Raw genomic sequence first — 26,951 nt, forward strand, 5'->3', positions numbered from 1 at the left:
CGTTCGCTTCCAATTCCGCTGGGTTTGAGGTTTTACTTTCGTTTTACTACAGAAAGCAAAGCACAGGGCAGATTATAGGAAAGGTACATTGTAACCGTGATGGCTGCGGTAGGTTTATTTTTTTTTCAATGCACAAAAAAAAAAGCGGAAGGGAAAACTTTTCGAAACGAGAGGGTTTAACAACTCCCTTCTGTCACATCGAAGAAAAAATAAGAACGACAACGAAGTAAGTAGGATCCGGCTTTGCTAGCAATTAGTAGCGAAAACATATACATAGGTTAAGTCCTCGTGAATAGAGTTGCTCCTTCTGCTGCTGTAAAAAAAAAATGATTATTATCACCAGGAGTCTCCATACCATGAGTCCCTTGTAGGTAAAAGAAAGCGAAATGAGGAGAGACAACAAGAAAGTTATCAGCCAACTAAAGAAATGACAAGCAAAAAAAAAAAATAAAAAAAAGAAAGGAAAGGCGAATAGACGCACGTATATGTCCTTACCCAAAGCACGCACGTATACCGTACATATAGCCATGTTTTTATTTGGTTGTCTTGTAGATAGAGAATAGTGGTTAACTATATGAAAGTTTAAGTCTGAAACGTTAGCCATTTACAACATGGCAAAAGACTAAGTGTACTCAGTGTATTTTCTTTCATTGTTCCATCTTCATTCCTGTTTCGTTTCTGTCGTTGTCGTTGTTGGACTCAAACAGTTTGCCGGATGATCCTCTAAGCTTATTAAGTAAGCAGAAAGAGAGACTCAGGAATTAGTAAGAACTTCAAAAAGATTCCGGCATGGCTAGATTTTGTGCTTTTATTTCCTTTCTTTGGGCTTATATGTATGAACAAAGTTCATATACATATACATAAATGTATACCTATTCAGGTTTTTGTTTTGTGTTTTTTTTTTTTTTTTGACTTTAAGATGAGTTTTTATCTCGGTCTGACTGTGTAAGAGCTTTGTGGTTTTATGCATTTTGTTTATTGTGTGCTGTAATCTGTGTCATAATTATGACGACATGTAGAGTAGAGGTTCAGTTTCGGGATTGTATTTTTTGACGACATAAAGTTTAGTATTTAAACAAATTCATAAATGTATGTGTATTTGGTGCAACATACTCCGAACTATAAAGTGAATCATGTCATGTGAATGTGAAAGAATGTTTTAGTCCTTTAGTTAGTTTTCGTTGGTTTTAAAATTTTGTTTATGATAGGATACCTACCTACATAACATTTCATTGTAGGAACATGCATGTAAGTAAGTGTGGCAATTCAAATTTCTATTAATGTTGTTTGACCCTTAACGGCAGAACTAGCATTGAAAGAGGGGAACAACGCTAGCAACCGCTCTCAACTGAAGAAAACTTATCAGTGTCAAAAAAATAAAAATAAAAGAAAACGAGTAAAAAACGTAGTTTTTTGACATTAGTTTTCCAACTGCAACAAACTTATAGAATTTTTGGAATGCGTTTATTAGCTGCGTCCCGAGCGGAATGAGGAAATAACTTCCTTGTGATAAAAAAGTCAATTATAATGAGGTAAAATTCTTTCGTGGTAACCAAGTGTTACCAATTCCGCACCCGATTTCTTTATAATTTTTGATCAGATGTCCAAAATTTTTGTCAATAAATAAGTTTAGAAAATCTCCGGAAGAAATGAGCTAAGCTGCTAAGCTATAAATTGATATTGGAGATTAGACGCATCCACTGATTGTGTGCGTAGTTTTCAAAATGACACTTTATGTTCATTCAAAAAGAACTCATTTTTTAGAGAGTTTAAGCATTGAAAATTTTCAGTTTTTACTTCTAAAAATACCTAGTTGCTGTTGATATGTAGCCGTAGGCTAATTTTCACACTAAGTGCCATCTTTCACACTATGACATCTGACTAATCAGAGCCTCTAAAAATTCAGATTTTAAGTTCAGGTGGCTTGCGTTGAACGCGGGGACAGCCTTTTATTATGGTTGTCAAATTTCAAAATCAACATTAAGATCATGGAGGGGTCCCATGATCTTACCATCTGTCGGTCTCTGAGTCAGGCCCTAGTCCAAAAGCATTATCGGATTTGGTATTAATTTGGTACAGGTCTTTTTTTTTTGTATTTATATTAGTTTCCAAGGTATTTCATTTTGAGTTGTTGCCCCTCTCTCGAAAAATAGACCTATACGGTTTTGATTAAGTTGCTGAAGGCACCCTATAAACCTGCAGTTTTGTTTTTTTTTCACTAAAATTTCGGATACTAAAAATGTATGGCTTTTCCGTATTTTGCCAAAATTCAAACAATTAAAAGCAAAATTTATAAAAACGTTCTTATCCGAAATAATTTTATGGATTCGAGGCGAAGAGGAGGCTTTACGTGTGGAAACGATAGTCTTCAAGAGTATTGAGCTAAGCGCAACCTAGTATTCAGAATTGTAAAATAGTCTTTTTCTAATTTGTTTGTGTTTTGTATGTTAAGAAATGAAAGCGGATTGATCTGATATCACTGTTTGGTTTTTACCTAATTCAAATTTTGACCACCCGGTAGCGCATATTGACTCTACTTTACCAATTTTGGAAATTTCTGGACGTAGAAAAAGAATGTTCGTTTATACTTTATTCGAAAAAAAGATGATATTGGTTGTTTATAAACTTACAAACAAAAATTTTATAGCAGTATTGAAATAAAATTTCATGCACAGAGAAAAATAGACCACATAAAATAGAACAAAAACAATAAGATTTCTCTATGGTTTTCATCCAAGAAGGAAACCTTATTAAAACAATCGGGTTTTCCTTATTGTTTTAAAATCTGAAAAAAAATAAAAAAAAAAGATGACCAGGCTGGGAATCGAACTGGAGACTTCAAATCATTAGTCGCCCACCTTACCACCTGAACCAACCTGCCATGAAAATATTGATCGCGATTTTTGTTCTAGTGCTTAAGTTGCAAAAAAAATCAACTTTTCAGTCAAATTTTAATAAGATTTTCTCTATAAAAATAATAAGAAATCTCCTTAAAAAAACCTTAATAATCGTTGATTTTAATAAGATTTCCTTATGAAATGTATGGACGGTAAAACAATATGGCAATCTGTTAGTTTTTAGCGGGTCATATTTTTCTCTGTGTGTTAAATTGCTAAATTTTTGTTTGTTCGTTGTTAAGCCTTGAATTTGATTTGAGACATGGAAATGGAACTCTGAATTCTTTGTTTTTTGTTTTTGTTTAAACCAAGTACCTACTTGAGTTAATAATGGAATGTCCTTTCAAATCTCACTAGCTACTCCCAAAAATTTCTGAATCACATATAAATAATTTGAATTGAAAATTAATAAAATTTAAAAAATACTACCATGATTTTAAATTAAATTTTTAAATTTTAATTATTAGTGTTAACTTATTCATCTCTCCATTGGTTTATCGATTGTCAAAATGAAATTAATTTATATATTGATATGACTGCGGTTCACTTTCATTCCGCATTTGGCGGCAAAGTTGTTGTTATTACTACTAGGTGGGTGCTGTGATAATGTTGACGACATTGATCGCCCCAGGGGACCAAGTCTTTTGTTAACACTTTTACTAGTAGCGGGAGTTAAAACCAACGACGACGTCAACTATCATTGTTGGATTCTTTCACTTCGGTAGAGCTGCGTCTCTTTCAATGCATAAAAGGGGGTAGCACATAACTATGGGTGACAGTGCTGGAGTCCTCGCTCTTAATTACCGTTGACATAGCATCGGTGGGATCATCGTTGGCGGTCGCAACGGCAGCATTGGCTGGATGGCATCCCGATGGGGGTCCTTGTTGCTGATGTTGCTGGGATGATGATTGTGATTGTTGTGGCTGGTGTGATGTTGGTGGAGGTGGTGCACCAACAAAGTGGGTTTGTTGATGCTGCTGTTTAAGTTCCTGGTTATGTTGTTGTTGTTGCTGTTGTTGTTGTTGTTGTTGGTGCTGGTGTTGGGGATCCAAGTGACAACTACCAGGATATTTAGCTGACTCATCTAAACTGCTAATTGAATGTACGTACTTTGGTTCATCGAGATACTTTCCATTCTGATGCTGTTGATGAGATATGCTGCAAGAAGAAACAACAAATATAGACATTGAGAGAGAGCGAAGATAGTGATACAAAATTAGAAAGATGTGCTAACAAACTATGAACTGAAAAGCTGTCCAGAGAGGGAGGCAAAAGGATACCAGACTATGGGATTGTGACACACAGGTACGGGAATAATTAATGCCAATTAGAATGGAGGGGTGGGGAGATTTAATTACCACTTTATCTGCTCCCTACGCTATCCTTTCTTTCTAAAGATATATTGACATACATATACATACATTTATATAAGGTGACGAATGAAGGTGTATTGTGAGCAATTTCAGTCAAGCTGTTGGTCAATTGTATTGTCCTTTGAATTTGGATTAAGTTTTTAATTAGTTTAAAAGAAAAGGTAGAGAGGAATGATAATAAAAGCATTGCCTTTATTGTTTGAGAAGATAGAAAAGCTGTTCTTTCTAGGAGTATATAATAAATGTACGTAGATTTATCTATGAATAGGTAAACATAAATACTCTTTTGCGATTTGTGTTCTAAGCTCTTTAGACGTTGGGAAATAATGTAGTTTTATATGCTCTCATTATTCGATGAAGATTGTATTCAAAAGTTTTAAAATTTAAAGTTTAAAATTAATGGAGTTCCTGTTGAATTTTAAATATCTTTTGTTTTAAAAGTTTAAAATAATTTTGTTTTTGATTATTCAAATTTAAACATTCTAAAATCTTCAAATTCTGTTTAAAGACAAATTTAAGAAAATATTCCACATACGCCCGAGTGTACCTACAAAATCCTGAACGTATTTGTGTATATTTGTATTTTTATTCGCTTTTTTACCCAATAAAATGGTTTGTAAGTTAAATTTAATGCTTTAAAATACATTCACATGTTCTGAATTAGAGAAAAAAAATGCTGGAAGATTAAAACCAAACCAAAACTACTAAGGTGGAGACAATCAAAAAAGTGGATTTATTCTTAAAATTCATCATTCTTTGCAGTGTGCAGTGTTCTTGCTTAAACAGGTGGACGGATTATTTTTGAATTTTGATACTGATAAAGCTTATTTTCCAGTTTTTTGTTTGAAAAACTGCTTTTAAAAAATTCTTGGTTTAATTATGGTAATTTTCCAAGTGATTCCAAGGAAAATGCGTTGTTGGCCTTTTTTTCAAATTCTGTAATTTTTCCCAAAGCTTAAAAAACTTTTCAACATTTAACCCCTTGTAACCCATGATCGTAAATTTTAAAATTAATAATGTCAATAGATAGGCCTTTACCTATTTTATTTATTTTCATATAAAAATGCAAAAATTCGAGCAAAAACCTATCTAATATTTGTTTTTAGGCAGTTTCCTCAAAAAACTAAACCCCGTTGGTTTAACCAGAAAAACTATTTTTTCTGAATTTCGTAGCTTTTGCACAAATTTGCTTGTTTTCAAAAACACGCAACTTTCAACATTAACTGCCAATAAAAAACTATTGGTGCCATTTATTAAAAATATGACGTACTTTTTCGATAAAGCAATACTTAAAGACTATGTTAGAAGCTTCATAAGATAAAAAAATAAAGTTTGTACAGCTTTTGTGTGATCTTTTTCGGTTTGTTACAGAAATGTTACATGGGGCTACAAGGGGTTAAGCATCAACATTAATCATTCATGTTTTTGATTAAAATGGAACTCAAATGTTTTTAAGTAATTTAATTTTGTGACGAGAAATGTCAATTCTTCTTTGACATTTTTATTTAAAGTAAAAAATACAAAATAAACTTCTAGAGAAATAGTTTACAATAATTATGAATAATCCCTCTTTCTGGCTATTTGTACTGCGGCTTTTTCCTAACGGTTTCTTCACTATCTGTTATATGAAATTTAAAATGGTTATTTTTTTTTTGTCAAATATCGTATATCAGTAAGCCATGCTTAAAAAATGCTATAATCCTATTCAAAAGATTAACATAAACTAGGATAGTGGTACATAAAACCAAATATCAACTATCAACATAACATTAAAAATAACATAATTATCATATATACAACGTTCTTGCACAACTTACCTCTCACTCAAGTGGCCATTGTCATCCAAAGTGCCATAGCTTTCCACAACCTTATGGTGTACCACACCGCCATCATCACCACCCATCTCTATCCTTGGCGGACTACCATATTCAAAATGTTGCCTCGAAACTGGAAACAATTGACTCTCATGTACATAAGTTCCATATTGTGCAGTGCTAAATGTTCCATAAGGACTTGCGGCTGGCGATAGTAAATTAAAATGCGGACCCAATTCGTATGGTGGCTGATAACTGGTCCAACTATCAACGCTGCCTGGAGGTGTTACAGTTGTCGTTTGTGGGAATGTTGCAAATGGCGGACCCAATGTTGTTGTACCACCCAACGAACCTGTCGATGGACTGTTGGTATTAATGTAGCCTGTCTTTCGTGGTGGTTCACGCTTTCGCCACTTTGCACGACGATTCTGGAACCAGACTTGCACTCGGGATTCACTTAAATTCAATTTCAATGCTAATTCCTCGCGTGCAAATACATCTGGATATGGAGCACGTTCGAATGCACGTTCCAGTTCTTCTAGCTGATAGGCAGTGAAGGTGGTTCTATATGAAATGAAAAAAAAAAAAAACAAAACAGAAAATAAGAAAATGTCACCAATTAAATGGAAATGTCCTCGCCAAATTGACAGATATCAATAAATTGATGGTAAGCCAATAAGAAATAAAATAAAAATTAACAAAAAACATATAGGTAGGGATATAAATAAAATCCTCACAGGTTGTAAAAATTTAACCTTTTTTTCGTGTATGACGTATGAGATGCAGCAAGGCCGGATTTAGGATGATAACTTTCGCAAGGTTTCAAAATACAAAATGCAATGTTAACCAATTCAACATCGTTTTCTTCTTCTGTTGACCTTTGAACTCACATAGAACACCAAGATAGCAAAAACCCACTTCCCAAGAGTATACAGCATTCCCCAACCTTTTTAAAGAGCACTTGAAGGCGGTGCTGATATTATTTGTTCATATCTTGGGAACGACTTAGGCAGAATAATCAAATATATATCTCTCGTTACTTTATTTTATTTCCATTTCCCTTAGCGCCCGCTTAAAACTGTCGCCCTACACATATTTGTACCTTCCTGCCATCAACCTGCTCTTGTTTAAGGGCACTGTTCTTTCAAATAAAAAAAAAAAAAAAAATGAACAGTGAATTGTATGTGATGCAATGTCCTTCTTCTGTACAGGTTTATGCACACGCATATTACACCCTAGGACGAGGACATGCCATGCAACTTTAAATTAAATTTTACAAAAAAAAAAAAAACGTATTTACCCATTCGTACACATTCTCTGCAGTAGCATCGGAATCTGTATATAGCACGTTAGTAGCAGGATCTGCTTCGCAGCAAAAGGACGAAACCGAGCCAAACCCCAACGTCAATGCTCCGCTGAACATGGAACAGTCTCCTTTGTGTATATTAATGGTTTTTCGGTTGCGAACATAATGTATTGGTAAGTAATTGGGTTTTAATATTTTAAAACAGTACTGGAGGCAAGGACACATGCCAATCAATTGACATCCAGCACGAGGTCATAATTAATTAGTGATTTATGCAGCCCACGAACAAGCACACCACTCATGACAATGTTAAAGTTGGGGCTTTTCTAGTGGGTACGGTCATCGTCGTCGTTGGTCGGTCGAGCTTGGTGGTAGGTATGGTGTGCGAGATATGAATGTATGATATAGGGATGATAAGAGTGTTGAAATGAAAAGGAATAAACACAATTAAGAGGTAATTTTCATTGCATCCTATATCGTTGTTGATTTAACATGAAGAAGATTTATTTAAAAGTATTTTTAAGAAACAAAAAATTACCACTTGATATCATAATAGAAAACATTCTTGGAATTACAATAATCTGTTTGTCAGAATTGTCTTAAACGTTGTAAGGTTCTTAGATCAACTTCGTTATATAAAATTTAACAAAAGAACACAAAAAACAATCAAAAGTCCTGTGAAAGGTCAAAAACTTAAAAAGTTGTTAACAACTTTTTAGCCATATATGTAAATAGTTTTTGTTTCAATCCCTTTTTGGCATAATGTTTATGGTGACTTGATTCCTTCTAATGTTTATTTGATGTGGATCCCTGTGGGGAGGTATGTATTTACGGAAGCTTTTTTCATTGTTTTTTCATAAGTTTTGGAAACACCGAAAATATATTTTTGGAATATCTACACTAAAATAGAAACCACAAACGAAACACGTATGTCATTTAGTTTTGACATTTTTTTTGTAAATGGACAAAGTGATGGATGAGGATCTTTTTATTCCCATAGTAAATACATACATTATATGTATATGACGTATACAAGGGAATTATCAAACAAAAATTTCATTAAATCCGATTTACAAGAAGGATGACTTTGTTATACGTGGGTTCAAAGGAATTTGTCAACATAAAAGGCCAAGTAATTTTTTTGTTTAATATGGTGAGAAATTTGATTTAAGATTGTGGTTTCGTTCGTCTTAAATATTTTTTTTTGTGTGTTTAAAGAATCTTTTATGTTACGGAGAAATTAGAGAAGAAGAGATTTGTACGAAATAAATTTTCAATAACGTTATTTAAATTTTTTGAAAATTCTCAAAATTGCATGTTTTTATTTGCCTCAGTCTTAACTGTTAAATTTGTCAATATACTCAATCAATCTACAGGGTGTCCCACAGTCACCGCCCCAAATGAAAACCATGGATTCCTGAGGTCATTTTAAGTCGAAAAACTTAAGAGGTAATTTTCTCGTTTTCGTCCCGTTTTCGAGTTACCACTGTTTTTATGATTTTTGCTCTCTTGTCCTTTAACTGGCCTTATCTTTGCCAAACTACGTTCGATTTGAAAGATCAAGAATTTATTACAGTTTAAGTTTGTCTAAATCTTTTTTTTTCTGCGGACATCCGTTTCTACACAATTTTGCATCAAACACAATTTTCTTCGTTTTTTAAGTTGTTTTTTACACTTTCATATCATTTAAGTCAAAAAAACACGTTAATGAGCATTAATTTGTTGTGATTTTTATTAAAGCCCAGTTTATTTCCATAAAAAAATAAGTTTTATTTCATAAAAAAGGCTACTGAAAGTAATTAAAAAAAAAATAAACAAACTGAGTGAATTAAAAAAAAATAATTTTTAAATAAAAAATTAATTTAAATGAATTATAAACTTTTTCTGAGCTATTGTGGTTAAGAAAAGAAAAATAGATAAAGCTCAGAAAAAGTTTTAATTCATTTAAATTAATTTTGTATTTAAAAATTATTTTTTTTAATCCCCTCAGTTTGTTTATTTTTTTTTTAATTACTTTCAGTAGCCTTTTTTATGAAATAAAACTTATTTTTTTTTTATGGAAATAAACTGGGCTTTAATAAAAAGCACAAAAAATTAATACTCATTAACGTGTTTTTTTTTTACTTAAATGATATGAAAGTGTAAAAAACAACTTTAAAAACGAAGAAAATTGTGTTTGATGCAAAATTGTGGAGAAACGGATGTCCGCAGAAAAAAAAGATTTAGACAAACTTAAACTGTAATAAATTCTTGATTGGTTGTAAAAAAAAATCTTTCAAATCAAACGTAGTTTGGCAAAGATAAGGCCAGTTAAAGGACAAGAGAGCAAAAATCATAAAAACCGTGGTAACTCGAAAACGGGACGAAAACGAGAAAATTACATCTTAAGTTTTTCGACTTAAAATGACCTCAGGAATCTATGGTTTTCATTTGGGGCGGTGACTGTGGGACACCCTGTATATGCTAAATTAAAAAATTCACACACTGTCCTGTTTTTGTTTTCAGATAGCTTCCTACCTACATCAAATCCAAGTCAAAGATATTTGCCGCAAAAAAAGTTGAAGTCCAAATAAGAGGACTTTACGAATATTCTCAGCGATTGGGGCTTCAATCAATCAATACGGCTTTAAAAGGCTTGTTATTTTAAAGCGGACCCTACATATAGTTAGTGCCAGGGTCTTAAACTTCTGGAGAAAACAAATACAACGACACCTAGAGTGCAGCTGTATTTGCATTTGTTAGCCTTAAAACATGGAACCTCGAGTAAAAATGGATTTATCTGCAGAACAGCAATAGGTAACACCGCAATACCACCGCAACACATCCGCAACTAGATTGTGACCAATAGAAAACAAATTTTAATCGAATTTTTTAATACTTTTTGGGTTAGGTCTACACCAGAAATGTATTCGAATTTAATACATGACAAATATTAAAATTTTTTAGTTAATACAAAATGTTTTAAAATTTAATATATGTAGTTGTATAAAAAAATAATACAGTTTATATTAGAATTTAATACAAAATGTATTAAATTTTAAGTATAGTATATTAAAATTAAATCTTTTTATATTAATTTCTAATAAGAATTTAACTAAAAGATAATACAAAAATATTTCAATTCAATACCAAATGTATTGAAAGTTAATAAAATGTATTCTTTTTCCATTTTATCTGTTTCACAAACTGTGGCATGTAAAATCTTATTGCCGATCAAATTTCATCTGCAATTTATGCATTTTGCTTCGAAAAAACACAAAGCGCCTTCAATTAAGTACAAATTTACAATTTTTGATAAAAAAAAAATTACCTCAAACAATGGATTTTTTTAAATAATATTTAATATTAAAATTTAATATTCTTGTATTACAATTTAATACTTTTTATATTAGTTTTTAATAAATTTGTATTATATTTTAATAGAATTATACTAAAATGTAATACAATTATATTAAAATGTAATAAAATTATATTAAAATATAATACAAAAATATTTAAATCTAATACAGCGGTATTAAAATTCAATACAAGATTAGAATTTAATACCGGAGGGTTTATTTTCAACCAATGGGGGTTTTTTCTAATAATTTTAAAAATTGAAATTTAATACAAAAAAGATTCAAAATAATTTTAATATTTTGGAAGCATTAAAATGTAATATTTTTGTATTGAAAATTGCATTAATACAAGAGCTGTATTTAAAAAATACTCCAGAATTTTTAACCGTGTAATGATAACGATTTTGGCTTTATAATTATAAAAATAACAAAGAACTGGAAACAACGTATCATTTCAAACACTATTTCAAGATTGTCTTAAAATCCAACAAAGTAAAATTATATTGTATAGTTACAAAAATTTAATCTCAGCAACCAGAAAAATCTGTACCGTCTTTTACTTAATCGTAAATAAAACTTAAACTATTAACATCCATTTCTCTCTCTTTTCCACTATTAAAACTTAATTTAGAGAAAAACTTTAACGCCAAGTTAAATGCCCTGTTGACCTCCATTTAACGCTAAATTGCATCGATTTTCTTCTCTTTTTCATTAAAACTTTTCATACCATTTCTCAATTGTGTGTTAATCCTTTCATTTTCTTTGATGTGTAAGAAATCTAATTTATCAACCATTGTTAAGGATAAATAATTCTTTTACACTCTACTTCCGTTTTGGTGAAGGCAAAAAATAAAATCACTCCATGACTCATTCACAATAAAACACTCTCTGAATACTTTTTCTTAAAGTAAAGTCAATTTAAATCAGTTCCATTTTTCTGGTTCTTCATTTTCTCAATGTTCGTCACCAGCATAGGTCGCTGGATGTTGAATAGCCTTTTTTAACTTTCTTTCTTTTTTGTCTCCTTATTTTTCACAAGAAAAAGAAATAAGTTATCGACAACTCAATCAAAGAACACCATTGACTTTATTTTTTTTTTTTCTGCCAACAGTAAGGTACAAAAACTTACCCTAACCCTACCCTTGCCTCGTTTATGATACACAAGTGAAAACAGAAAAAAAAAAAATTATTATAAAAAGGAAGAAATAAAAAGAGAATAATTTAAGTCAAGCCAAACTATATCTACGTAAGAAAAAGTTATAGCCTTACCAACTTTTTTTTTTTCCTTTTTTTTTTTTTTAATCTGACTTTTCATTCATTGGTTTTCGACTCACGTTCTGGCGAGGCAACTACTTCACAACTAATACGACGCGCGTACACATGTAGCCATTATCCTTCGACAGTTTTGTGATTTTTTTTTTTGTTGTAACTTTTGGTCCTTTTCAGTTTTTTTGGTCTGTTGTTGTTCAGCGTCTGTACTGTCACTGTCACTGTGTATATAGAGTTCTTATAGTCTGTTCGTGTCTAGCGTATTGTTGAGCTTCATGTTATTTACGTTCTTGGCTCTACATGTTGATGCCACTCGTACTTCATGTTTTATATGCCATCCAGAAGAGAACAACAAAAGCTAAAATTATTGTGTTGCCCGGTCTAAACGACGACAATGGCCTCTTTCTTACACTTTTACCCATTTCAGTAGCGTACTTATAGATAAAGTACAAAAGATAAATGTGTTTTGGGCCCTTGTGTTCTGAAGTCGCAATGACTTCAAGTTTTTTAGTCCTTGAAAAATATTAAGATTAAATATCTTCAATAGATGAAAAAATAAATTGAATATCGATAGAATTGGACTGATTCTGAACTGTACTGTATTTGTAAGAAAATGTACTCTATTCAAAAAAAAAATTCTTTTTTATAAATTTCGAATTTTAAAATCCAAAAAAGAAGTACTTCGAAGAGACATAGTGTCCTTGCTTAATTTATTTTAAAATTAAATCCTTCTTGTCTTATAATCTGGGCCTTTAGAGTACTAAATACACTACCTCCTCCACTTCCTTCCCACAGTCCTCATTCTTCAAACAAGAATTTCTCTCGGTAATTTTTTGAAAATGGCATAATATGGTGGTAATAAAAATTCTCTAACTGTGACTAAGAGCCATGTGAATGTGTGCTATGAATGTTCTTCCGGTAAAAAGTAAATCTGCAGCTCATGGATGCATTTGTGTGGTGTTCAACTTAGATTACAGTTACTAGAGAAGTCCTCCTGACGTCCATTCGGATGGAATTTTTTTTGTATGTTTTATTTCTTTTTACACATTTCTATTTTGTTTTACTGGGCCGCCACGTTTTTCAAGGACTTAATATGGAAAAACGTTGAACGTTCGTTTTATTTTCTTTTCTTTTTTGTATTGCAATGTTTTTCAAAAGTTTTACACCAACACAGTGAGAGTATAAAATAATACAGAAAAAAAAGTAAACAAAACATAAAGAAAAGTAACTGAAACGGAGGCGGATATTATAGAGAACCCTAAGTGGCTGTTAAATGCCGCAATTAATCTTACTTAAACAAGAGAGCAATATTGCGAAGTGGGTGTCGGCCATGGTCTTGCTAGGAAATGTCCTTGTAATGTAATATTAGATTGCATAAAGCACCCCAGTGTTTTGTAGTAAGGAAAATATTTGTAGATATGGGTGAAAAATTACTATTATAGTTTTAATTGTTGAAAATGAATCTGATTTCCGGTGCACATATTCGATGTTTACAACAAGTCGTATTTTTTTGTAAGACTAAGTACAATTTTTTTTTTCATTTTATATTATAGTCGTGTACAAAAGAATGGAGTGTAATATTCATTACTGAATGAAAAGAAAAACAAAAGAAATAAAAAGGTTCACGTTGGGCGCCATTTGAAAGGTTTGACTAGTTTGAATTGAGAACTCGAATATAGAACAAATAGAAATTTTTTTATTCTAACGGTTAGAGGTCAAATTGGTGGGGTATTGTGAATGAAACAGAAAAAAAAACTCATTGCTCCACATTGGGCGCCAATTTCACGAATACATGGCATTTGATCAAAAGAACAAACATAGTAACTTTCATTTCTACATATATGACAAAGTTATAAAAGATAAAAAGATTTATATAGAGATATATAAAATGTAATGGCTTTCAATCGAGGTTTCAATTGAAAGAAGAAATTTTTTATTTCGGGAGTTTTATAAACAAATAAACATTGATCTACATTGGACACCAACTATAAATTTAAACACGTCTAGATTAATGAATTTATAAGCAAGTAGGTACGTAATACATTCTAAAAATATACCCAAATTCAATCAGTAACTTTGTACCTATTTATACTAAAATAAACTTTCTTACAATTTATTCAAATTCGTCACTAATTCAAATCAAAAATAACAAAGAACAACACAAATACAAAGAGAAAACAAAAACGAAACAGAACGTTGGGCGCCATTTAAGTATAAAAAAAATATTACCAAAAGCACAACAATACATCAAAAAACAGAAAAAAAAACCCATTGAACTGTAAAAAATAAATCAAAACACAAGTATAGTCAATCTAACGTTTACAAAACAATAAAAAGTGAAAGTTACACCCAATAAAATAATATTAAAAAAATAAACAAAAATATACAAAAAAAAAAAAAAAAAAAATAAGAATCAAATAATCTTTGTGTACACCCAATTTCAACAAATGGCATTGGGACCCCTTCATACATTACATAACGCATAATACAAATCCCTCCAAGGAAAATTATGCAAATATTCAAAAACAAATAAAAAATTAATGTTAAACTGAATCCTTGAATCCCATATTCCTGGCAGATATCGTATGTGTTTCTGTGTGTGTGTGTTTGTGTGTTGTATATGTAACATTGATGGTTGTTTTATTTATTCCTATTTTCATTTCAAGATGAAAGATGAATATCTCAGATTTTACGATGATGATGAGCATACACCCGAGGATAAATCTTTCCAGAACAAAAATGGATATACACACACAGATGTATAAGAGATATACAATATACATGTCGAAGTGTATGTGGATTGTATATTTTATGTAAACAAATCGATAAACCTATTCTCGTGATCCATATTCGAACATATCGCACGAAACATACACCCACTATCACAGCAAAAGCAAAAAAAAAACATATACAGATAGTTCATGAGTGCTTGACAATTTGCTGTTGAAAAAAAAAAAAACAAAAACAAATATTAAGCACAGAAAGTGTCAAAGAAAATTCGTACGTTTTAGGGACTTACATGCATGTATAGTGTTGTAACTATAACAGAAGGGTTTACAATCCCAACAAATTTCTTTTTCATCTAACAGTGCTTTCAGTTTATTACAATAAGAAAGCTTTTGAGTGTTTTATGATGTAGAAATATTGATTTTTAATAAGTGTAAACACAATTTTATTCTATCTAAGTGACATATCAATAAAAACAAAAACAAAAACTTAATAATTTCACTCAAGCTTTACAAATTTAAAGACCCCTGTCTTATGATTTCTTTCAAATAATTAAATAAATAGAGTCTTTCAGAAGCATATGCAATAGTTAAGGAGTTAAAGGGCAACAAGAATTATTATCAGTTTGGTATAACAGAGAGTCCATCTTATTATGTACATCTTTTGAACTGAGATACATATATTTTCAAAATCTATGTTCATCTGTTGCATCTTAACTTCTGAACTACTTATTATAATTTCATAAAAGAGATGTCGTTGGAAGCGTCTTTTTCGTCCGCTAGTTATGTGAAGTCATACTAAATTAAATGTGGTGCCCTCTAGAGCAAAAAGTGAGAAACAAAAAAAAATTGTTTTTGTACAGTGGCGCTGCAAGTACAATTTAAAAAAAAAAATAAAACTTGATTACTCTGAAATCACACTCTCATATGTATGGAGTAAGGAAATTTTCTCAGTTCATTTTCTTTAAAGGTGGGACACAAGTTCACAATCTAAGATCTATTGTAAATAGAAAAAAAGAAAATTAACGAAAAAAGTTGTAAATTTTTGAAAGGTAAATAAAGTAAACTGGGTCTAACCGCCCTGCTTAGGTTCACTTTAGGATTCGGGTTGAGTACCAAAATGCTTATATGCAAAGTTTTTTATATAAAAAAATCTTAAATTCAAAGAAAGTTTGGCTATACCCAACTTCGAACCTATAAAATCTATAGTGAGCCCAAACGGTTTTCATTAAAAAAGAAATATTTTAGATGGGACGTTACTCCACAAATTTTAGTGGGATATTATGTAAGTCCATAATCGAATTATGGAGTTATGTCCCACAGAGGTCGGACATAGTTCCATTATAGACTTATACCCTGTGGAGTTTTGTCCATAGGTAGTTTTTCCACAATTCGACGTTTTCATTGAATAAAAATTATAGTGATGGATGTGCATTTCATTATTAAATTTGAAGCTCAAAAATGCAAATGTCAAATTTCATAAAAAAAAAGAAATCCCTCAATTTTTGTTCCTGGATGTCAATGAACCTATTAAAGAAATGTCAAAGTTTATAAAAGTTCAAAGTAAGCAGTTTACAAGTCAAGTAGAAGGCACTTAATCCCGAACGTACATTCCTAGCCCACTGTCCATGATTGGCACTTGCATTGAGGTATAGTTTAACTGAACTTGCAACATTGAATTCATAATTATACCCTCAAAAAATTATTTGAGTTTGTTTGTTTTTGTTGACACTGTGTGTGTGTGTGTGTGTAATTTTGAAATGTGGTGAAACGTGTGAAGGATAATAATTATTATAGCTGGTCCTTTACGTTTTCTACATTGCAATTCTTGTTCAGTGACATATTTTCTCCTTGTTGGCTCATAAATCTTCACAAACGTCATTATCATTTCTAATTCCATTAACAACTTTCATTGCAGTCGTTCACGTTTGTTGTGTCATTGCCGTCATCGTCATCGTCGACATCTTTTTCTACAAATCAACAGAAATATCACACGAACAACGTACTGCTATGACAGTCGTATATATCATAGCATGTAGTAACAGATGGAGTGCATATGCTGCATCCTACCTACATATAGCTACTTCAATTTATACAAAAAAAAAACGATGCTTTTATTTTAATATCTTCATATCAGAGCTTACAGAGTTGACAATTATTGTAGCTTATGTGAAACTTTAACAGATTTTAAAGTTAAAATTCAAGTAATTTTCACACCAGCAAGGTGTTGTATTATTTTTCTTTGAATCTGAGCAAATATATTTTAATTAGTTGCATTACACGGATATAAGCATAAATTTAAAGAGTCAAAGTGTTTAAAATGGAAATGTATTTATTTCAAAAAGAAAAGAAAGTTTATATGTATCTTTCAACATATTTTGAATGCGAAAAATTATGTTTATTTTCCATTCCCAACTGCAATTTCAAATTTAATGGGATTCCATGAAATTCTGGAGAAGACACAACCTCTGGTATTTATATGGATCCATTTCAGTATAACCTAATGCAAAATGTTTAAGAAGGAAATAAATGTATGGTGGCTTAACAAAATATTAAGGTAATAAATTTATTTTTCAAAAGGGGAATACATTGTTGCATTTAAGGACGGAAAGTAAATTCTTGCATCAGACAAAAATTGAAATGAATTACTTACAAAGTAATTGAATTTTATTTTTTAAATTTGTCAACATAAGTAAAATAGTTATATTAAGAATGGAATTTCAAACTTTTTTCATTTTTTTTTTCTTCATAAAATGGGTGATATGAACCAGTAAAACTTTAAATTATAATTTTAGTTGTCACTTTTGTAAACAAATAAAACAAAAACTGATTTTTATATGTCATAAAGCTTACATACCAATGTGATATGTCCTGGATGATTTGCCATTACACGTGGCATGTAAATATTAAGTTTGAATATAGCAGTCCAAAATAAATAAATAAATAAAAAAAAATATACATACATCACTGAATTAATCTGAAACAAAAATGCAATCAAATGAAATTCTCTCACATACCTACCGAAATATTAAAAAAAAAAAAAAATACCCAAATAAACCAGGATTCAAACAAGTTCCGAGTTATTAACAACAAGATAAAACACAGGTCATTTATCAAAATAATAAAAAAATTTAACAAAAAAAAAAGATTCATATCCATGGACTGTGATAAAATTTATATCCACTTTTTTCTCTTTTCAGGATTTATAATTGTAGATGTAGAAGTTGTGATATACAATACTACGGTTTTTGTACGTTGTTGTATGTTTGAAAACAATAAACAACCAGGACAATACAATATAAAAACAATAAAAAAAAAAATCACTTCTTTATGATTATTATTATATATACAGTTGGTAATTTCCACTCAATTAATTAAACCATAACAAATGTGAATTAATTGCCACATTGCACTTGGTCCATGGCAGTGGCTGTGCTGTATAATAGAGGAATGAAAAATGCAACAGCAAAATGTCATGTTCATCAGTAGGAATAAACCAGGACATGAGTTGTAGATTGGCTTGTTAAACAATGCAAAACATAAAGTATAATGTTGTTTGATAAAATTTAAATATCAAATAAACAATACTTTATGATAGATCATACTTAAGTGAAAAAATATAAAGTATACAAAAACTTACGAAATATAGAGACTGCTAAAATTTCGAAATTAAGAAGTTGGTAGATTTCCAATAGCTGTGTTTAAAAAAAAACTTTTGGATCTACTAAAAATGATTTCAGATTCAAGTTCTAGAAAGTATGTTATCTTTAAAACATATTCATAAAAATATAACCGAAAAATAAAATTATGCAATTTCAACGAAAATATTTTCAGATCGACTTTAAAAAACAGATCGATTATAATTTACTTATAAACATTTTCCAAAACAAACACTAATTTTGAAATTTTTAAATAAATAAAAAGGATTTTTTTTTTTTAAATCAATATTTTCATAACGAATAAATGAATTTTCTTAAAATTTTGTCAAAGTATACCTATGTGGAAAAAAATGTTATTTTTTTCAAAGCTATTTTTTTCAATTCAATTTAAATTGATTACATAGGCAGCTTCTCTGTAAGTATGAAAAGTTATACAAACCTCTTCTAATATTTTTTTTTATTTTCGAAAATCAAGATTTATAAAAAATGGTCCAAATTTTAAATTTTAAATTGTTGGTGTTAACCGGTTTCAAATATCTCAATTTTAACTAAAATGATCGTGTTTACCAATTTCCAATACTTTAATCGCACATTCAGCCTTAGTCCAGGGCATATCCAATTATTCGTAATTTAATTAATCAAACTAAAATATTATTTGCATTCAACAACATTTTTATTTAATAATTTTGATTTGAACCCGAAAATAGCCTTTTTGAAACAAAAGAGTTGAGCAGCGAACTTTATTTAAAATTTTTTTTTTATTCTTCACTTAGCATCTACACGACATGATTATTTTGCGGAATTATCTACACTTAGAAGCAAAAATATGGAATCAAACTTTGCGTTCTGTAAAAACTATAATAAAATTGGTCAGGATGTAATTGACATACATGAATGTTAAAAGCTTTAAATCAATGCTAAGATCTTAAAAACTTGTTCACTTTATAAAGATCCAATCAACATAAATGAAGTATGTAAGGTAAAAAAGACGGAAATTTAAACAGAGAGTATCTGGAAAATTTAACATTAAAAAATAATGAAGTGCAATTTATTGACAGATAACGTCAATAGTAACGTAAGGAAAAAAAGACTGAAATTGAAGCAGAGAGTATCAAGAAAATTTAAGATTACAAAAAAAAAATAAAATGCACGACTGGGTCGCACGAACTTGCTCTTAGAGTTAAAGTTGCTTAAATTTTTAAGACTTTATATAGAAATTTGGAAAAAAAAAATAAAATTCGTTTTTTAAAAAAATAAAATAAGATCTAAAATTGAATTGCCCTCCAAAACAAGTATGCAGTTTTGATTGATATATTAACATGCATTTTTAGAAAAAAAATTTTCAAAATCGTTAGAGCCGTTTTTAAAAAAAATAATTTTTTATAAATAATTTTTTGGAAAAAAAATTTTAAAATAAAATTGGTATGCCATTTTGTAGAAATCACTAATCAACATCTAAAAACAAAATTTCAAAAAAATTCAATGTCCCGTTTTCGAAAATTTGATTTTTCAAAAAAAATTTTCAAATTTTTTTTAAAAATCCAAAAATTATTTTTTTGGAAATTTTATTTTTGGTTTATACGTAAATTATATAAATGCTTCTTCACAAAAAGTTTCGTTGAAATCGAATAATCAGTTTCGGAGATAATCGGATTTGAAAAAAACCGTTCTATGGCAGGTACCGTTAATAATGATTTTCAAAAAAAAATTTTTTCATTGGAAGATAAACCTTAGCTTCAAACTAACATTTGAATTTTTTAAACAAAATCGTTAGAGCCGTTTTCGAGATATTTCAATTTTACTAAAATCGGTATATGATAAGTACCGTTATTTTTGGTCCAAAAAAATTAATTCCAAAAACCCCTCTGGAGAGTCGCCAAATAACGCTACATACCAAGTTTGACATTAATCGGTCCATCCGGTTAGGCTGTAGCTCCTTATACAGACAGACAGACAGACAGACTGACAGACAGACAGACAGACAGACGGACTTCCGGGACCCACTTTTTTGGCATTGTCTACCATCGTAATGTCATGGAAAAATGTTATCTCAACTTTTTTTTTTGTACGAATGCATAACTTGATATATAGTACCTATATCGCAAGTAAAAATGAAGAGCAATTTATTGACAGATAGCGATGATACTACCGTATGCATTTTTATGTTTTTACCAACAATTCAAAGCAACAAATTCAAGCTTTTAAATGAGGCCATGAATTAATGAATCAATCTTGAAGAAACATTATTTTATCTATTACAATTTTTGTTTTTAATATAAATAATTTATTTGATTCCGTTTTTTTGCTCCTAAGTGTAGATTCTTTGTTCTTTTAGTCGAAGTTTCTTTGCTCTTTGCTTGAAAAAAAAAAAAAACAAACATATAATCACAATAGTTTACAACACACAAATTTTTATGTCTTATCTATTTTTACTATTAATAGATGTACCTCAATTCAAAATTACATCAATTTTGATTTAAGAAATTAAACTCTAATTTAGTAACTATTCAAGGGAAAAAAAGCTCATATTAGTCAGTAAATTTTTAGTCATTCATTTATTTCTATTTAAATGACCTATTAATTATGAGATGTTTAATATGAACCTGAGTATAAAACCAATCGATATAAAAATTCAATTTTAGTTTGTAAATAAATCATCAGTAAAAGTAGAATATAAAATAAAATCATTTGACAAATACCAAAAAAAAAGAACAAAAATTTTGCTATTGGATTAATGTTTATTGCAGATATTTTTATATTGGTTTTTATGTATATTATATTTTTTTTTGCGCTGGTTGCAGATATTTTTATATATATTACCTTTTTTAATTTCTTTTTTTGTTGTTGTTGTTGTTGTTATATCTGTCGGTCTGCTTTTAGCTGTGAAAATTCTTTTTTAATTAAATTTTCGACAGGATACACAGCATATAGTGAATTGGGTAACACGTTTAAACCTATTATGTGGTTTCCGCACGGTTTAGTATGGAGTTACTACATTGAAAAATGTATACAGTTTTCATTTATAAATTGTTATCTAAAAGTGTTGGGGTGTTTGTTTTGTGTATATATATTTTTTTTTTGATTTGGTTTCAATAAATTGTAATAAAATGTCATGATACCGTAGTAAAACTTTAATTTATTCATCAATAGACATGATTTTATGAATATGTGTTTTTCTATTTTTTTTTTTTTTTATTAAATTTTTGTTTTGAGGTAAATTTTTGTTGTTTTTATCTTTGATATAGATAATTAAGATATTTATGTAGAAATTAATACAATGTTTGATTTAAATACTTTTTGGTTGGTTACAATTTAGATTTATAAAGGTGTAACCACAGAGCATAAACAAAAACATGGCAAAATAAAACTGAAATGGTAATCTATTTTACAGTTGAATTTACAAATTGGAAAATATTCTTCATATTTAGATTCAACACAACTTGTTTAATTTTAAGGTTTATTGAAAAAAAAACTGCTTAGTTCAAGTTAGCGAAATGTTTATCTGCTCGATGCGCGATGGCCAGTCGTTTGGGCGTTGCACATAGGAGTATTTGCAGTAAAAACCTGGTCATAAGTTGATTTTCTGAAAATCAAAATTGACACCAAAAAGTTTGGCAAAGTGGGTGCAAAATAAACCTGTGTCAATATGCTGCACTCATTTTTTTTGTTTTTCGATCGTGTCTTGTTAAAAAATGAGTTCAAAGTTGACTGTTACATCTTCCTCATTTTTATTTGAATTCGAAGTATTTTGGTAAGTGTTATTCTATATGCGATATCGAAGTGTTGTGATAGAAATCTAAAAAAATTTAAATGGAGAATTCTTCTTCAGTTATTTATTAACGATATTAATAAAGTTTTGAAAATGTTAGATGGTTTTTTTTCTATTTTAATTCGGGCTTAGAACTAGTATCTGAAAACTTGATATTTTTGGTAAGTTATTATTTGAACTTTAATGATTTTGTTTTAGTATACCCCGTTATTCTGCGATGAATTGAAACTTATGAGTTAGTTTATATATTCTTTAACACAATGCAACAAAAATTGGGTGCTCTTAGGTGCTCTTTAGAGAATCGAGGGTCAATTAGTTTTTCACTTTCTGATAGAAAATACTCCTTACTTTATGCAACGTTTTTTATTTTTAAATTAAATTTACTGATGTCATTAGTGTATTTTATTTTGGGTGATCTTAATTAAGGTTGGGGAAGAGAGAAAAGAAACTGAGAATTGCGTATTAGGGATGAGGAAAAAATTTTGAGAAAAATAATGTGGACAGGCGGAGTACAGGCCATTAATCAATTTTTTTAGTTTTTGGTAAAAAAATAAAAATAACAAAAACTAGGTTTATATTGTATTTTCTTGTAGGAGTACTCATTTTAAACAGAAATAATGACAAAAATCACGAAAAATTATTATGGCCAGGTTTTTGATGACAATATTCCTATGTGCGTTGTCAGTATCAAAAGCGAATCGATGGCTTCAACTGAACAGCCAACACGGTGAAGAAAAGGTGAATGCGCCAATTAAACTTATAATGAAAATTAGCTTGTATCGGTTCCGAAACCAATGAAACATTCACTGATTTGTTCCTATAGTTATTCATATTAATGTTGCTTTCATAGATGTATCAGTTACGTTATTACAAATTGTTTACATATATATTAATTGGTCATATTACAATATTGCCCTATTCCCAGGAGGTATGATTGCAAATAAACTTACTCCAATAACTTTTTCCATCCCCAACAGAGTTAAATATTACTTAAATACCAAGTCACATAGAACAATTTTGAATTATTTTAAAAATTACAATGTTTCGAATCCTCAAAGGTGCGGTGGTTTACTGGAAATGATCGGTATTTTAGAATTCGATGAAGTTACAATGTAATGCCATTTAAGAAGTTCAACTCCTATTGTTTCATCAAACTGAAACTGATGAACTTTCCTTCAAATTCAATGCATCCATATCCAATGAACATATATGCTATGGCCTAAAGATGTTCTTTAGTTATATTTGTTCTATTACAGTTAAATTTGCAGAGCAATGTAAATTGTTCAAATTTATTTGTTTTATGAGAATCGATATAGTTTCCAAATGCATAACGATGAAATAAACTATAATGTATCGATTTTAATACTGCTTTGAATTATCAAAATATTTAGGATATGTTTAAAGAGGATCAAAACCAGTCCCAATGCCTCGAGAACAATGCGAACAAAACAAAGTAAATTTCTATGATGTTGATGTACCTGTTGAAATATCAAATATGCATATAATATCAAATTGAAAACCCTAAATAGCAGGAGAATCAATACTCTTTGACGACCGGCAAGGGCTGAAGAAAGGCTGAATCAAATACAAGACAAAGGGTTGAATGAAATATAGAATCTTGTGTAATTTTATTCCAGACCCAGGCAAAGAATAATTTCTTAAACAAAATAATAAGTAAATAAACTTAATTGACACATACCACAGGCATAAAAAGGGACTCAAAAGTTTGGATTAAACTTTAAGATTTTATGGGGATTGGTATATAAAATATTTGTATTCATATCGAGTTACTGAAAAAACCTGATATTTTGAATTATCGTAATTATAGCTGCCTTAATCTGGTTCATATTCCGCTACAAATTACGGGAAGTGGGCAAGTGCTTTCACGTTAAACCTATAGATCTCAGAACTATAAGTTTACTATGGTCATTCAATTTAAATACTGGTCATTCAATCAGTAGAAATACTAACGATATCCACATAAGAGACTGCATTGTCAGGAGGCTACTGTCCTCATCTAAACATGTTTATTCGGCACCAGTGGAGAGGAAAATTCTCCGGTTTCATACGAATCATGATTTGAGGTGTGCTTTCGACAGATAAAAACTCTCCGATTCGAAAAAATTGGACAAATTTCCGCTCCGACGGATACTAGGTCTAGGGCCGAATATAAGGGAAATCAGTGGATACAGCTTTTCACACCATTGTGAAACCTATTGAATATCCCATCTTAATCACTTAAGCATTTTCTAAGTGGAAATTTTAGCGAAATCACTGATTTTCGTGGATAGAATATTCTATAACGATTTGTGCCGAAGCTGTATGGAGGTGGATGAGGAAATAATTCCACATCTTCTCTGTACGTGACCTGATCTTGTAAGCGTAAAATTAATTTTGGAATGTAAGTACACGGGTCTTAAAAATAAATTTGACTGACCCGCACACCACCGACGGAAAAATCCTTTTCCCAAGATGCGACTTTGGCTCACAAACATGCAACACAAGGAATATACTTGAATTGATTGAGTGAAATATTGAATTGTAATTGAAATTTAGTAAATTGTAATTAAAATTTTAATTCACCAATACGGCTTTGTTTATTCGATAAAAGACCGAATTTTTTCATGAAATTTCAACACAATTGTACAAACAAAAATAATATGCGGAAACAAGGAACAAACGAATTTCAGTTCATTCAAAAAGTTTAAACATCAAACATAAATTTAATCTTTCTTTAAACTTTTTGTGTTGCTTTTTTTCCGGTTAAAAATACAAATATTCTTTCGCATTCTAAACAATTCAATGCAATAGTAAAAGATTAATAGCAATTCATTTGCTGCTGAAACCTCTCTAGATTGTCAAGTTTTTTCTCGAAAAAAAAAAAAAAAAAAAAACAAAACAATCTTGAAACATAAATCGCAATATTATTTTGCCAGAAATGAAAATATTTTCTAAAAGCACAAGTGAAAAAAAAGAAAGAATTTTTCTATCCTCTTCACCAAGCTATATAGATGGGTATATGTATGTTCTTCGACAGTTTTCTTTCTTTATTTTTCCTTTTTTTTTCAGAACAATGATAAATGGTTGTCCTTTTGATTCTCATAAGCAAATACATATACTACCCAGTTGTTAGTTATCAAACACCAAAAAAAAAAAAAAGAATGAAAGAAAGAAATCTACAACAATCGTTCCCAATCCACGACCATAAACCACTTAAAAAAAAAGACAAAAAAAAAAAGAAAAGAGTCAACACACTCTGTGTCCTTTTATATATATTTTTTCGTTCATCTCGTTCCTTAACTCTTTTTAATTCTTGCTATCCTTGCAGGAAATATATCATAAACCTTCCCACAAAGACACCGTTTGCCTTTTCAACTTTCCCCATTCACAACCGCTTTCCACCAGTTAATCTCTTTTCGAAACGAACGAAAGGACCCAGTTCGGCTTTGGCCCGGTTATAGAGGTACACTTGCACACCAAAACCCAAGCCACATCACACACTGACAAAAGGATAAAAGAGAGGCCTTTGCCAGCCTCCATATAGCTCATCCTGATTTTCAGTGAAAAACTTTTCTATATTTATGTATATCCATTATACTACTACAAACAAGCTCACTTACCTTGTTTTCTTCTTTTTAATTCCGTTCGGATCGCCTTTTTTCTTGTCAGCCTTTTTATTCGGTCCTCCTGGTGTGCCACTACTGCTAGTACCAGTTCCACTAGATCCAACACCACTACCACCACCTCCTGAAGCATTTAAACCATTACCAGTACCGTTATCGTTCACTGATGATGAATGGCTGCCGCCAACGCCCGTTCCTGTCGCTGTCGTCGGTGTCGTTGTCGTCGTTGATCCACTATCTTCATTCTTCGTTTTATTACCCATGACTCCGTTCATGTTAGAAACGATTGTCCCACCAGAATTCGTTGCATCCATGCTGGACATTGTTGGAGTCGATGGCCCTCCTTGGGGCGAGCCCATAGTTGATGTAGATTGAACTTGAATCGTTTGACTTTGTTGGTTTCCTCCAGGTCCAGCAGTGAACATTTGCATATGATGATGATCGTATTCCATCTTAGAATGTGGTGATGGACTGGAGTAGTCCATTTTTCCATTGTTATGATGGTATTCCATGGACTTGCCATAGTCACGAACAATGAGACCATTTGAACTATTACCACCACCACCACCACCGCCTCCTGGTGGTGAGTACTGATCCAGCTTGGCTGTAATGTATTCATATTTGGGCGTTGGTGAATAGCAACTCAATTTATTGACCGACACATAGTCCATCTTCTGGCCATAATCCATGGACTTGTAAGGATCCATTTTTGGAGAGCCACCCGGAAGAAGGGTATTACAATCAGGTAGACGAGTACACATTTCTACAACACCGGGTGAGGAATGTTGTACAACGGAAGGCATACCAAGCATTACATGGATACTGTGACCGGATTGGGGTTGCAAAGGCTTGGCTCCAAGTGGACTTAAGGGCCCAGAAAAATCACCGAAAATTTGATCATCGAAGGGTGTGTGTTCCATTTTGAAATCAATTTTGAAATCAATCTTGAAAATGAAAAAAAAAAAAAAAACACAAAATATGGGATACGTTTTCACCAGGCAAGAATGGTGAATTATTTTAAGTAGAATTAAGGTGTATGCTGAATGATATTTTTTATACTGGACCACTTTTTCTTTAATTAAGCAAGAAACTTAATCTTCAAGATGATTTTAACATAAAGAACTTGCGTTTTTGCTGTTGGAAAAGTTAAGGATTTTGAAAAGCTGTGATTTCAGA

General features: G+C 30.7%; 1 protein-coding gene across 1 annotated transcript; it reads right to left on the bottom strand.

The window, feature by feature from the left end:
- Nucleotides 1–3,108: 3,108 nt before the first annotated feature.
- LOC129914599 (homeobox protein orthopedia) lies at nt 3,109–26,745 on the bottom strand. Its single transcript, XM_055993923.1, has 3 exons — nt 25,773–26,745; nt 6,089–6,649; nt 3,109–4,056 (listed from the first exon to the last, which is right to left on the bottom strand). Exons 1-3 carry the CDS (start codon nt 26,693–26,695, stop codon nt 3,636–3,638), a joined length of 1,905 nt encoding a protein of 634 aa, XP_055849898.1. The 5' UTR covers nt 26,696–26,745; the 3' UTR covers nt 3,109–3,635.
- Between the last annotated feature and the right edge of the window lie 206 nt (nt 26,746–26,951).

The sequence above is a fragment of the Episyrphus balteatus genome, chromosome 3 (assembly GCF_945859705.1).
Source record: "Episyrphus balteatus chromosome 3, idEpiBalt1.1, whole genome shotgun sequence".
Classification (NCBI taxonomy): Eukaryota; Metazoa; Arthropoda; class Insecta; order Diptera; family Syrphidae; genus Episyrphus; species Episyrphus balteatus.